The sequence below is a fragment of the Aegilops tauschii genome, chromosome 7 (genome assembly GCF_002575655.3).
Source record: "Aegilops tauschii subsp. strangulata cultivar AL8/78 chromosome 7, Aet v6.0, whole genome shotgun sequence".
Lineage (NCBI taxonomy): Eukaryota > Viridiplantae > Streptophyta > Magnoliopsida > Poales > Poaceae > Aegilops > Aegilops tauschii.
In genome coordinates, this window is record NC_053041.3 from 629143637 (window position 1) to 629158592 (window position 14956).

At 44.3% G+C, this 14956-nt stretch overlaps 1 protein-coding gene across 5 annotated transcripts; it reads right to left on the minus strand.

The window, feature by feature from the left end:
* Positions 1-31: 31 nt before the first annotated feature.
* LOC109758699 (receptor-like cytoplasmic kinase 176) lies at positions 32-10257 on the minus strand. Of its 5 annotated transcripts, none has more exons than XR_012189894.1 (9): positions 9990-10257; positions 8948-9061; positions 8150-8264; positions 6491-6830; positions 6211-6349; positions 5966-6108; positions 5776-5875; positions 1568-2626; positions 32-1197 (listed from the first exon to the last, which is right to left on the minus strand). XR_012189894.1 is itself a non-coding variant. In XM_045231126.2 (8 exons), the coding sequence occupies exons 4-8, from the start codon at positions 6782-6784 to the stop codon at positions 2142-2144; spliced, it is 1221 nt and encodes a 406-aa protein (XP_045087061.1). In that variant the 5' UTR covers positions 6785-6825; positions 8150-8264; positions 8948-9061; positions 9990-10257; the 3' UTR covers positions 1260-2141. The 5 variants fall into 5 exon arrangements, 3 of the variants coding, with proteins under 3 accessions (XP_045087061.1, XP_020173156.1, XP_020173154.1); XR_002231861.4 differs by having other exon boundaries at positions 6431-6830; XM_045231126.2 differs by lacking the exon at positions 32-1197 and having other exon boundaries at positions 1260-2626; positions 6431-6825.
* Between the last annotated feature and the right edge of the window lie 4699 nt (positions 10258-14956).

The window sequence follows — 14956 nt, forward strand, 5'->3', positions numbered from 1 at the left end:
ACTATGGGAGAGCTAATGGGCTATTATATTGCCAAGGTTGCAGAATCCATGATGGCCTGCAAGGGAGAGCTCCACTTGCATTGAAAAGGCTATCATTCCAAATTGATAAATGGCAGTCTGGTGGATTGTTACTTGCTTCAGGATGTTTACAAAGATGTGGAGCTGCAGTTCTGTGCTACTCCTATACTAAGTTCTGTGCTACTCCTATACTACTTGAGCACTTGAACTACAACTTGTCTAAATTTTTAGGCAAATGTTAACGCCCACACATGTGGCACGAAGCAACATGATCCAAACGCCTGCAGTACTATTCATTTTGCCACATCAAAACAGATGACATCAGCGGAAATCTTTTTGGTTTTCGGCTTAAAAATGTTTTATCTCCTAATTAAAAAATCCAACTAAAAATCCGTTTTCACCATTAAATCCGTCTCGACGAGATCTTCAAAACTAGATCTCATGTTGATATGTTTCGACGATTTTTTTTTTTGCCAAAAATTGCCATGATGTCTACACTGTACTTGCCATAGTGTTACACTAAAGTTGCCATGTGGCAATTTTAGTTTATAGAGCATGACAATTTTAGTATTTTGACTATGGCAATTCCAGTACTTTGATCATGAAAATTATATTTTTATGAACTATGGCAATTTTAAGTGCATGTATCATGGAAAATTTACTTTATGGTTCATAGCAAGTCTAGTTTCTTAATTTCCCATTTTATAATATGTCAAAATTTACTTTTAAATGTAGAAAAAAATAGCTGGAACATATCATGGCAACTTCAGTGTAAACATCATGGCAATTCATGTGCAATAGACATGGCAACTTTCAACCTTAAAAAAAAGTCGAAACATATTGATATGAGATTTAGTTTCGAAGATCTCGTCGCGATGGATTTAATGGTGAAAACAGATCTTCAATCGGATTTTTCATTTGAGAGATAAAACATTTTAAAAACTGAAAATCCAAAAAGATTCTTACATGCATGCATGCGATGACGTGGCAATCTGTTTGCTTTAGAGAGTGTGGTGCGCCTCCCTTCCTGCCACACGTGTGGCAGTTATCCACGTCCAATTTTTAAGCCGTGAAAGCAGCAGGCCAGATAAATAAGGCATTTCTTATCCAGCTCACTTGAGATGTTTCGTCAAAAACATCCCCACTGGGAACCTCTACTGAATCATGTGTGTCTGAACTCTGAAGAAATGTAAGTGTAATATTGGTAAAATTACCCAAATTAAGCAAAGATTTAACACTGTCCTATAAACAAATTTGCCAAAAAAAAGCTTCAATTTACAGACCCATTTGCACTCTGAATTGGTATGATAATGCCACGCTTGCTGCAGCATAAATAATACACTTGTGGACAGATAGTTGTTTACCCTGAGACTGGATGCAATATTCAAGTTTTAAGAAAAGAGCATAAGTTGTTTCTCGAACCAACACTAATGTTGACCTAAATTCAAAGGAAGTCAATGAATTAACTTTGTGTCTTAGTAGAAGAGACTTAGCTGACTAATATGTTCCATGAACCAGAATCACGAGGAGGAAGAGCTGACCATCTCACCTTGAAAGGGACGGCCAATGACGACGAGGTCACACATGGGTGTCATCCATGGGGAGCAATGGTTCGAAGGGGAGAAGATGGCATGCTGGGATGGCCTAATAACCCAATCTGGCAGCTTTGCCGATAGCATCCTGAATCAGTCAGGTATCCCTTTGTCGATTGCACCTTCGCCCGAACTGTTTGGACGTTGGCGGTCGCACACTTCAGTTTCCCCCCAGAATGCATCCCTACCAGCAACAACCTGAGGAAATTCTAGCACTCTCTCATCAGGCTCGTTTCTCCAGCAAAAAGCAGAGTCTTCAATAGCAAATGTGCAACACCCCAGCATGTTGCCCAGAGGGTGAAGGATGATGTCATTGCTTGGAGAATGGCCGGTTTGAAGGCGGCAGAGATGCAAATGCTGCCATGACCCATGAGTGAGTGCCGCTGCAAACTAGACTCTGAATCCATGACCTGGAAGCGAACAACGCAAGCTAGTCTGGTCGCTGGCTCATTTGACTCTGAGAGACGAAATCATCCCTCTACAGTGAATTCATCTCTGCTCATTGGCGCGCAGCCGCCTCGCCACTGGCTGCTACTGCCGGCCACCGCCACACATCCTGAAGAAGCCACAGGCACCGCCACCACCACCACTCACCTTCTGCTGACCGCTTGCCACGGTCTCCTTGTCGTCCTGAAGCTGCTGCCCCAGCACCGCCACCACCTGCTCCATACCCAGCCGTACATCACTCTGACCGCTCGCCCCAGTCTCATTGGCGTCCTGGAGCTGCTCCAGTGCCGCCACCACCTGCTCCATGCCCGGTCGGTCTCTTGGGTGGACCGAGATGCATTGGAGCACCAGTGTGGCAGCCTTATGCGCACAGGCGAGGGAGTACTGGCCGCCGAGCTGCGCGTCCATGATGTGAGAGATGCGGCGCTCGCTCGTCAGGTACTGCCGCGCCCATTCCACCAGGTTATGCTCGATGGAGGGCCGGTTCTTGTCTAGGGCTGGCCGGCCTGCTAGAATCTCCAGCAGCACCACACCGAAGCTGTATACGTCGCTCTTCATCGTCAGATGCCCTGTTAACAAGGATTAGTGTGCACATTTCGAATGTTATATGGGGATTACACATTTACACACTGTACTACACAGCTCATCCCCACCTAGGAAAAACTAACTAAAAGAACAAGTAATGGATCTCGCCAAATATAGATAGTGGTGATACTTCGTTAATCTACATGTAGCGCATGAGGTGAAGGGGGGTCAAGTTATGTCTATAACCATGATAGATTGGAGCATTTGTGCACGCCTGTAACTAACTAATATGGCCTCCTCAAGAACTCAACACCCAACCCAAGAATGTTAACAGTGTTATTTAATGCTCTCATAGTGCTTCACTTCAGCCTTCATGGCAACCATACCATCTGCATAAGAACATCAACCAACCCTTATCGTAAAAAATAAAAGCTCAACCAACCCTTATCGTAAAAAAATAAAAGCTCAACCAACCATGACAAGCAAAACTGTAGTGCAGAGCATTTTTAGTATCTCTTCCATGCTAAATAGACACTCCAGGCCTCTCATCGTAAGCAGCGGACCCGCATCTTCTCCCTCCGACGCGACAACCAGACCGTCTCCGGCGAGGAGGCCTTGGCTGCGGCTGCCTTCGACCACTTATCGGAGATCATTGGCTCCGGTGATGTGCGCGCTTGCTCGCTGAACCTCGACGCCATCGATCCCAGGACCTTTGACCTCTCGGAGCTCGAGCTCCCTTTCTCGGAGAAGGAGGTGTGGCACGCGATCAAGCAACTCCCACGGGCAAGTCTCCGGGTCCCGATGGTTTCTCGGCTGAATTCCTCCGTTGCTGCTGGGAGGTGGTCAAAGGCGACTTCATGGATGCCTTCCACAAGATCTACCACATGAACGGGCGAGGCTTCCAGTGCCTCAACGAAGCGTTTGTCACCCTGCTCCCTAAACGCGCCGATGCGGTCTCCCTTGGTGACTACCGTCCTATCAGCCTGATCCACTCGTGGCCAAGCTAGTGGCCAAGGTACTCTCCCTACGGCTGGCACCGAGGCTGGGCGAGCTTGTTTCCCCGAGCCAGAGCGCGTTCATCACCGGTCGGAGCATCCATGACAACTTTATGCTCGTGCAACAGACCGGTCGCCTCCTTCACCAGAGCAAAGCCAACCCCGTCCTACTCAAGCTTGACATTGCCCGGGCTTTTGATGCCGTGTCATGGCCATTCCTCCTTGAGATCCTGCGGCACCTTGGCTTCGGGAGGCGCTGGTGCGCGTGGATGACGATCCTTCTCTCCACGGCCTCCACGCGAGTGCTCGTCAATGGCATACCTGGGCAGCACATCCAGCACGCGAAAGGGCTCCATCAGGGCGACCCGGTCTCGCCAATGCTATTCACAATGGTTATCGACACCCTGAATTCCCTGTTGCGCCACGCTTTGGACGTTGGCATCCTCCGGCAGCTCGCTGCTCGCCACTTGGCTCCAAGCGTCTCACTTTACGCCGACGACGACATCATTTTCTGCCACCCGGACGCGGCTGAGCTGACCGCGGTGCGATCCATCCTTCAAGTCTTCGGCGCCGCCTCAGGTCTGCACACTAACTTCAACAAGTGCTCTGCCACCCCTATTCAGTGCACCGATGCGGAGACCGCGAATATTGGAGCCGCGCTGTCCTGCCCCGTCTCCACCTTCCCCATCCCATACTTGGGTCTGCCGCTATCCGTGCGCAAGGTGCCAGCTTCGGCACTTCTCCCGCTGGTGGACCGGATGGTGAAGAAGCTCTCATCCTGGCGCGCATCCATGTTGTCCCGAGGGGAGCGCCTCGCCCTCGTCAGGCACGTCCTAGCTGCAATGCCATCCCACATTCTCATGGCTATGGCGATCTGCCCTCCGGTTCTCAAGCGCGTCAACCGCATCATGCGGGAATTTCTATGGCATGGGCGGCATGGCCGGGCATTGCCTCGTCAACTAGCAGAGAGTTTGTCGCCCTTTGGAATACGGCGGCTTGGGCATCCTGGACCTACGCAGCTTCGGCATCGCGTTCCGCACCCACTGGTGCTGGCTGCAGCGCACCGACCTCTCTCGTCCCTGGGCTCGCCTCCAGCTCCCCAACGACCCAGACTGCCGAGCAATACTTCGCGCCTCGACATCCTAGGCCATCGGGAATGGCAGATCCTGCCTATTTTGGGCAGACCACTGGGTGGACGGCCGCTCCATCCCCGAGCTGGCGCCCAACCTTGCAGGTCTTGTTCCAAAGCGGCGGCGCAGGCAGCGTACGGTGGCGGATGGGCTCACCCACCGCGCCTGGATTCGCGACATTCTCGGTTCAGCCGCATGACCCTCAAAGACCAGCCCGACATCCTACGATGGCGGTGGACAGACAATGGCACATACTCCGCTAAATCTTGCTACGCCGCCCTCTTCCACGGGTCAGTCCGCGCTACCCACTGGCAGCTGACTTGGCGAACCTGGGCTCCCCTCCGGATCAAGTTCTTCGCATGGCTTGCGCTTCAAGACCGCTGTTGGACGTCGGCCCGCCTTGCTCGCCACGGCCTGCCGCATCACCCTCTATGCTTATTCTGCGACCAAGTCATCGAATCGATGAAGCACTTGCTGGTTGCCTGCCCCTTCTCGCGGCAAATTTGGCACGACCTACTCGCCTGGTGCTACCCCGACGCCGCTGCGCCATTGCCGACCGACAACTTCCTGGACTGGTGGCATGGCACCGCAAGCTGCTCCCGCCGCCCATAGGAAGGGCATCTCCTCGCTCATCTTGCTTGCGGCATGGTCTCTCTGGAAACACCGGAACGCCTGCGTTTTTGACGGTTGCACACCTTCCGTTACCCGGCTCCTGCAAACCATCAAGGAAGATGTGCACTCCTGGAAGCGAGCCGGCGCAAAGGGCCTAGCTACGATCGCGCCGTAGACTCTTCTGTTTTTTTGGGGCTGAGCAAACCCATGTTCCATCATGCTCACGCTAGTTCCTGCGCCATCCCTGTGCACGCAGCTCTCTAGCGTCTCCCACCCATTTCTCTTGTACTACTAACCTTCTCCCTATCAATGAATGATACGCAAGCTTTGCGTATTCGCGAAAAAAAAATAGACACTCTAAATTGAAGGTTTTAACAAAACACAGTAGAACCATCTAAATGAGACCAAAGCATATTATGAATTAATTCGACTATGTGTTAATTTAATTTAATTTACCTGTATCAACATATTCAGGGGCTGCATGTACATCTGTGCTCAGATCATCCATCGGTTCCATCCTCGCCAACCCAAAATCAGACAGCTTTGCATTGTAGCTCTGCAATCCATCAATTGACACAATTTGCACCAATAAGGCACTGAATAAATTATTTCCCTATTGAATTAGAAGGCAAGAACAGAAACATACGGAATCGAGAAGAACATTTGATGTATTGAATTCATGTTGGATGACAGGGACATTGCCGCTATGGAGAAACGCGAGCCCCTTGGCTGCCCCAAGAGCTACCTTCATCCTCAGATGCCATGACAGTGGCTGGAAATGTAAGCCCCCTACATCATTCAACCAAACTTGTTATCCCACTATTCTTTGGATTTTGGAGGTGTTAACAGATCACTTGAAGGCTAGAAGAAGGTTAGATATTAGGCAAATACTCCTGACAAGATGGTTCTCCAAGCTCCCCTGTGGCATGAACTCGTAGACAAGAAGACACTGAGAACGGTCTTCGTTGCAGTAGCCTAGGAGCTTCACCAGATTGGGGTGCGACAATTGGCCAAGGTATTTCACTTCAGCCTGCACATGAGATTCAGAAATTAAGAACATGCTGTATTCAGTAATAATGGATTCAGAAATTTCACCATGAATATACATTACATATATGCAGAATTGAAGAGATGAATGAATTGGGATTGATTGGTACTGAGAAGCACCGACCAGCCATTCCATGTGGCCCTGGACGCTTCCCTGGTTGAGCTTCTTGACGGTGATGGGCATGCCGGTGCCCCAGCTGGCCGGGGCGAAGGTAGCCTCGTTCACCCAGCCTTTGTGCACTGACCCAAAGTGGCCGTCACTGAGCAAGCCATCCGGCCAGAAGTTCATGGTGGCCCTCTTGAGCTCCTTGAAGGCGAAGCGCCTGAAATCTTCTGACTGGAGGATCTTGCCCTCGCACTGAGAGGTCGAGGGCACCGTCGTCGCAGTTCCCGTCAATGACACAAAGCAGTTCCTCATGGCCGGCGATATATCAAATCAAAGCAAAGCAAACCCCACCCCTGAACTGAAGCAGGGGAGAGATTAGAAGGTGAGACCTTTCGACTTTGATGGCAGATGGAATTAATAAAATCATCTGGACGCATTAATGGTGATGGTTGACTACTGACTGGATATACACAAACAAGATGCCCATTTGCGCTTAATTTACTCCTCAACTACTAAAACAACTACCACTAGCAGCGTAATATACTACATTAAGATCACATTATTCAACTCTTTGTTAAACAACTAAGCAACCAAGGACGTATGCACAGTTAGGCGCTGCAGTACATGAAAGGGAATCCATGTGAGATAGTTGACATTTGTTACATTTGGCACACACCTGTCCTGGAAACTCAACCAGGAATGCGAGCCCTTCTGCATGGTGGCTGGCTCCACTGCAACAAGTTGCAGCTACCTCGCTGGCCTATGCACACAGACAGTTTCAGATTCCTTCTTGGGTGAGACCCATCTACGTATTGTTTTTGGTTCGACCGACTTTGATTGTTCTTCCAGTTCTTCGCTATGCCCAAGCATTGCTTCCAAGCACACTGGCCCATGTGCATTACCTACTGGTATCTTCTATGAGGCCAAGGACAAAAATTTATCTGTTATTTGACTGTGGACATCAATTCCTTGGGCAATTATCCGTTGCTCCTATTTACTTTGAGGAAGAGCTATGCGAAAATCCCGTCTGTCACCACGTTCTCCTAGCTTGGTTTTCATTTTTATTTCTATTCCAATAGCTGGTAACACAACAATACTATCCTACAGACTGGTTTTCTTTGCAGGTATGGTACCTCCAAGAGCAGATTTCAATTTACATGCATGCATGCTTCCATCCATCCATCTGATGTGACCACCAGTGTAAGCTTGAGCAAGCCTACCTAGAGCTTAACTGTGTGGTCGGTTACTCACGCACGTTGAATTCAGTATGTGATAGCGATTAGCAAGGGGACAATGACGTCTCAGATCATATAAGATGTTCAATAGATAAATGTTTAGGCGATTACATATAAACGAATGGACATGTGGCACCAACATCGTGTTCAACATAGGCCACAACGAGAAGGAATGACAGCCCAAGGACCGATGCAAGAAAGGAGTCAACTGACAACGTTAAGCTTCCACATGCCATAAAATCATCATGGCAAACTAAAACAGTCGTACAACATAAAGTGATCATGATGAAAAGATTCTGTATAGATAAAACTGAATAAAATGATGCTAATTGGGTGTGACGACCAGGTGGCTGCACTCATTGCTTTAAGTATGAATTCTACAGTACTGCAACTCTCTACAGAACCACCTTCTCTCTGATAGGTTGAAGGACAAGCAAAATACCTGTTATCTGAATGCTTGTTCTTGCTCCAGGATAGCCTTCTTCATATGCTCTTTGTCCATCTCTTCTGATGCTGATTACAAGTTTCCATTGCTTTTGAGCATATATATCTCCTATCTGTTTCATCAGAATATCACAATGAGTACTGCATGCAATTTCTGACACAAATGGTAATAGGATCTAATTCAGTATCGAAATATTTATCATAGTATCTTGTTCCATGAATTGTTAATTCTATTGTTCCAGTATATGTTCTTGTGTGTAAGCATCATGGCATAAAAACTTCTGGATTCTTGTTTAACCGTTTTTATTTCCAACTGAACTTCTATCAAACGCTTATATGGCATCAGACTTGAATAGACATGAATAGAACAGGAATCATGAAAACTCAATGTAATTTGCCAATTAACAAAGCACCAGTGAACACGGAAAATAAAAGGGTTCAAGATCAAAATCAGTACCCCAAGCTCACTTCTATCTTTCCAAAAAGCTATAATGTTCTCATTCTCATATTGAACATATGAACATGAGAAGAACAGTATAATTGTGTCAACTGAAATACCCTTAAAAGAACAATGATAATCATTCATATTAGACATTGCCTTACTAATATTACGATGTGTTATGAAGCGCCAATTCATACAAATACGAAAAAAAAAAAGACAGAGAGATAGGAGCAACATATTAATAAAAATGAAGCACAAATGCCATATGGAGGTCGAGGGTAGGATACAATGGAGATCCAAGAAGTTTTAACAAAAACAATAACTATTGGCATCGTTTTGCTGCTTTCCCTGTACCTGCCACTCAATAATTGCACAGTTCCAGAGAAGCTCTTCTGTCAAATTAACATATTCTCCGGTGTTTGAAGCAATTTGCACCCGTTGATGAAAAGAAGTCTGAATTTTACCAATCTGCAATAAAGAGACATTTATCCTCAGGACTGAGGAGAAGAACTGACAAGATAAATTTCTGATCAGAGAGTTATGCAACATAAACGCAGCAGAGCTTTATCTTCAGGAATACCAGAGCAAGAACAGAGGAATGCATGATACGACTAAATGTTTCTGAAAATATAAGAGAGTTAACAGAAATTGTATAGTAATGGCTCATCTTTTCCACTTTCTAGTCTAAGTGGCCTTAGGTTATCACTATCAGAACCAGAGAACCATTTACCCTATACTCAGCAAGTATGCTTCAAAAAATCCCGGTACCACAGCAGTATTAAACAAACTATCAAAAAATTACTCCAAAATGTTCTCTGTACATGATTTTAAATTGGACACAGAACAGAACCTGCCAAAATGCTTACTCCCAACAAGAAGAATAGATCTTTTCTTATCTTATACATTGGGTGGTGTTCTCAGCCATACAGAATAGCAACAGCATAACTTGACTATTATGACTTGGAGCCATGGAATCGCTGCCTACATCTTTTTTATGCTCAATTAAATCTTTGCTGATAACAAACCGACAGTCAAGCAAACATAACATTGGCATGAACTACCACTAATATATTGTATTGAATTGTACGTTACTCTAACAAATTGACCGCCGTATGGTGATGGTCAGCTGATGTCCCTAACTTTGCTTTGCCTTTTTGGTCCTCTGCAAACGTTCATGACGTGCAGTGAATTCTGAAAATCATTCATAGCTGCAGCTCATATGGTATGGATTCTCAAAATTCCCCATTCTTAACTGCAGCTCTAGAGGCATTTCATCAATTACCTTGAAGGTGTTCAAACCAAAATGAGACAAGGAGCCAACATCCAAAGCGGGAATTCTAAACTACCGATGTGGGGCTGAAAGGGATTCAGTGAAGTAGCACGGTGGTGCACTTACCGGCCGGCGCTTCCTCAGGCTCCGCGGCGCGTGCCTCAGTGGCGCCGGGACGACGGCAACGCTGAGGAAGATGCGCGCGACCTCCTCCTCCCGGGTCGCCGGCGGTGCTCCGCTCCCGTCTCCGGCGCCAAGGCAGACAGGCGGCCGGCCGGCCACTCGTCTACGGCGGGAGATCCAGGACGTCTGGGGAAGAAAGAAAGTGTCTTTCCTTCCTTCCCTTTTCTACCCCCATTCTTTTTTTTTTTTGAGAAGATTTTCTGCCCCAATTCTGATTTGCTTTTATTTTTTATCTTTCCACTGTCTTTTTCGCGCGTGGGTCGCTGGATAACGACCTCGGTATGGCCGGCCCATTCTTGTTTTTTCCACACAGTTTTAGGTTTGTTCTAGATTCCGTTTTTCCTTTCTTTTCTCCTGATTTATCTTTCCACTGTCTTTTTCGTCTTTTATTTTTACTTTTTACTTTCTTATTTCCTATCCTTTTTTTTCATTTTTTCTTTGCAATTTCTGAGACGTTGTTTTGAAATTTGTGAACATTTTTGAACACGCAGACACTTTTCAAAATCTAGAACCATTTTTCTAATTCGTGATGAATTTCCAAATTCACAAACATAATTTCCAAGTTTGTGGATGTTTTTTTAATTCGCGAAGAAATGATATCACAAACATTTTTTATTTCACCTATATATTCAAAATTCGTGAATACATTTTAAATTCAAGGAATTTCTAGAAAAATGTGTGAACATTTTTTGAACTCGTGAACATTTCCAGAATTCATGCACATTTTTTTGAATTTGAGAACAATTTTTGAAGTTCGTGAACAATTTTCTTGGAAGTCCTCAACATTTTTCAAACTCACGAACATTTACCAAAATTAATTAACATTTTTTAAATCTTGAAATTTTTTAGTTCGCCATTTGTTTTGAATATATGAACATTTTTTGGATTTGCAAATCCGCGGACATTTTCTCAAAATTGTGAACAGTTTTTAATTCCTGTATATTTTTCTCAAATGCATGAAGTTTTTTTTAATATACTAAAATTTGTTTTCCTAAATTTGCCATATTTTTCAAAATTTGGAACTTTCTAAAATGTTGAATTACTTTAAAGAAGAAACAAAATAAGAAAAAACGAAATAAAAAAACGGGGCGTCTCCCACAGCACATGAGCAGGCCCAGAAGAGCGCGCTGGGGGAGCGGGGGGTTGTGCGTTGTGTGTCAAATAGGAGCTCTCCCTCTCTCTCTCTCTCTCTTGTGTGGTGCGTTGTGTGTGTGTGTGTGTGTGGCGGCTGCTAGCAATCATCTGGTTGATAACTGCCAAAGATAAGCCGCCTTGCGAGCTGTCGGATTCACGCCAGTGGAAGCACGTGCATCCTCCTCCTATGTTGACCATTGCAGCCGGTGTGTTGTTCCAATGCATCACCGAAAACGTACTAGACCACGCGCCCATGCACTCGTGAATCACAGGTGGCTCCCCCCTCCTGCCCACGTTGTTTGTCAGAAACTACCGCTGCCGTCCGCCGCTACGCCCCAACAATGTTGTTGCAATAGATTCGTGATAGCCCCTCTGTAAACAGATTTGCCATAGATTTTGGGACCGGCTCCTAAAAGCAACAGAAGCGGTTGTTCTTGAAGAACCGCAACCTCGTGCGCGTATAGGTAGTGGAGGCGGTTTCAAAACTTCCTGTGATGTGCCGAGTATTAGCGACATGTGCTTTAAGGCGGAATGAGAACCGCCATCGGCCTGTGCACCAAAAACACCTCCATAGCCAGATGTTGTACTGGTGGGAGGTGGCTAGGTGGAGATGACAACTTTCCTCGAGGTAGAATGGAGAGCGGTGGCGATGGTCACGGGTGCGGCAGAGGTTAAATCAGGCTGCAACACGATGCGATTATGGAGCCAGGGACGGTGTTGGGAGGCCATGTGATGGCGGGTACTCGGCTTAACAGCTGATAGGGGCCGAGTACGTGAAAAATGGTGCTGTCTTAAAAAACATACTTGGCATATAGAACCAAAAGCTCTCGGCTTACAACAAGCTAGCCTCGGCTTACAATAAATATTCTTCAAAAAATATAACAGATGTCTGCTAAACTAAACTAAACGACGACTTTGAGAATATATATCGAGTAGTACCCTGAATCCAGAGTTGATTTTTTTATCCAAATCTGAATAAGAAGGACAAGATGAGAGATGATTAGGTGAACTCCCTTCTATTGTACTAGTAAGCGTGCACGTGTAACACACGTATAATCATAGGAAATAATTTCCTCCTTTGTCACAATTGGCAGACAACTATTTAAATATAAAAGAAGTCTCACAATCATATGTATATATGTCACACATCAACGGCTCAACTGGTTGAACTTCTCCATAGATAAGATAGAGGCATAGGCTATTTAGTCTAGTGCATAGTAAAAGAGTCAAATATCATAGAATGTCTATATTCTATAATGCAAACTTCATAGTAATTATGGAACGTGTAAGAATTGTCCAAATGAACATGGTCAAGATGCAAACTTGGAACAAAATTGTAAAGTTTCTCAGAGGTCTAACTCATAAAGGCCATATAATGTGGCATGGGATAAACACTGGCTTTTAAAGAAGTGAACAAAAGAAGTAAAATCATAATATGATTCTTCATAGTTATTACATGGACCACAAATTTTCCCAAAAATATAAGGAAAAAAGGATAATATATTATCTGATTTAAGAACAAGCTCATGTCATACATGCATGAGAATAACGGCAGATTCACAAATAAACTTCAACCTTGATAAGTAGAACGATGTCACGTGAAGGCTTTGAATACTACATGAATCATCAGTTATAATTGTGCAGGGCCACGAAACAACTCACCAATCTAACTGATCACAATGTCATTCAATTTTACACATAGAAGCATTGGACATAGTGCTTTTAAAGGCAATGCTTTCATCTTGGTAGAGTTCCCGTTGATTGATAATGACACATAAAGTGCATCACCTTGATACAGGTGCGATTGTGATAACAATAGCTTCTATCCTGAAAGAAAAATATGAGATACCATACAAATCATTATCTAACAATAGCACACTTAAGAGAAGTTGGACCCTCTCAAGGTTTTCTTCAATCTCTGCACCAATACTTCTTACCGAAAAAGAATCAGACACACCTACTTACGTATATTATGACATAGCAAAAACATGTTCTAAAATGATACCATGAATCCAGTGAATCCACAATAAAACTTTTAACTAATATTTCCATGGTTTGGGATTGTGCAATGGAATAAGGATAGGTTAATCTTAAGGCCCATGAAAATATTCAAAAGTGAATTAACCTACAATATATAGTAAGACAAGAGTGAACTAAAATTGATAGCAGAATTTATTGCCAATAAAATTCGTTGCAGATTAGTAGGCCAAATTTCCTCCAATGGTGGCATGATCTTGTGGAGGAGTATCAACGTAATTGCAGCGTACCTAATGCTCAACCACTGAATCTTCCTTCAACTATTGCCATGCCCACCTGCACCATAAAACTCAATCAACTGAAGAAAAGCTATAATTTCAACAATGTCACCTCCTTATTTGTAAGTTTGTCCTCTTGTTTAGCATACTAAACTTTCCTTTCTCTAAAAGAAATTTTTCATACACAATATGTACACAAAAGGAAATCCAATAACTCCAGTTCATGACAGGTAGATAGTAAAAACTCTTATGATACGGATCATAATATAATTTGCAGGAATATATGTAGTTTGTCCTTAAGTAGATTAAAGGTCTTAGCTCAGAGAAAATAAGAAGTACAAAAGAAATTTGTGAACATTTTTGAATACGCAGACACTTTTCAAAATCACGAACCATTTTTCTAATTCGTGAAGAATTTCCAAATTCACAAACATAATTTCCAAGTTTGTGGATATATTTTTTAATTCACGAAGAAATGATATCACAAACATTTTTTATTTCACCTAGATATTCAAAATTCATGAATACATTTTAAATTCAAGGAATTTATAGAAAAATTAGTGAACATTTTTTGAACCCGTGAACATTTCCAGAATTCATGCACATTTTTTTGAATTTGAGAACAATTTTTGAAGTTCGTCAACAATTTTCTTGGAAGTCCTGAACATTTTTCAAACTCATGAACATTTATCAAAATTAATTAACATTTTTTTAGTTCGCCATTTGTTTTGAATATATGAACTTTTTTGGATTTGCAAATATTTTTATTCCGCGAACATTTTCTCGAAATTGCGAACAGTTTTTAATTCCTAGACATTTTTCTCAAATTCATGAAGTTTTTCTAATATACTAAAATTTGTTTTCCTAAATTTGCCATATTTTTCAAAATTTGGAACTTTCTAAAATGTTGAATTACTTTAAAGAAGAAACAAAATAAGGAAAAACGAAATAAAAAAACAGGGTCCCACAGCACATGAGCAGGCCCAGAAGAGCGCGCTGGGGGAGCGGGGGTTGTGCGTTGTGTGTCAAATAGGAACTCTCTCTCTCTCTCTCTCTCTTGTGTGGTGCGTTGTGTGTGTGTGTGTGTGTGGCGGCTGCTAGCAATCATCTGGTTGATAACTGCCAAAGATAAGCCGCCTTGCGAGCTGTCGGATTCACGCCAGTGGAAGCACGTGCATCCTCCTCCTATGTTGACCATTGCAGCCGGTGTGTTGTTCCAATGCATCACCGAAAACGTACTAGACCACGCGCCCATGCACTCGTGAATCACAGGTGGCTCCCCCCTCCTGCCCACGTTGTTTGTCAGAAACTACCGCTGCCGTCCGCCGCTACGCCCCAACAATGTTGTTGCAATAGATTCGTGATAGCCCCTCTGTAAACAGATTTGCCATAGATTTTGGGACCGGCTCCTAAAAGCAACAGAAGCGGTTGTTCTTGAAGAACCGCAACCTCGTGCGCGTATAGGTAGTGGAGGCGGTTTCAAAACTTCCTGTGATGTGCCGAGTATTAGCGACATGTGCT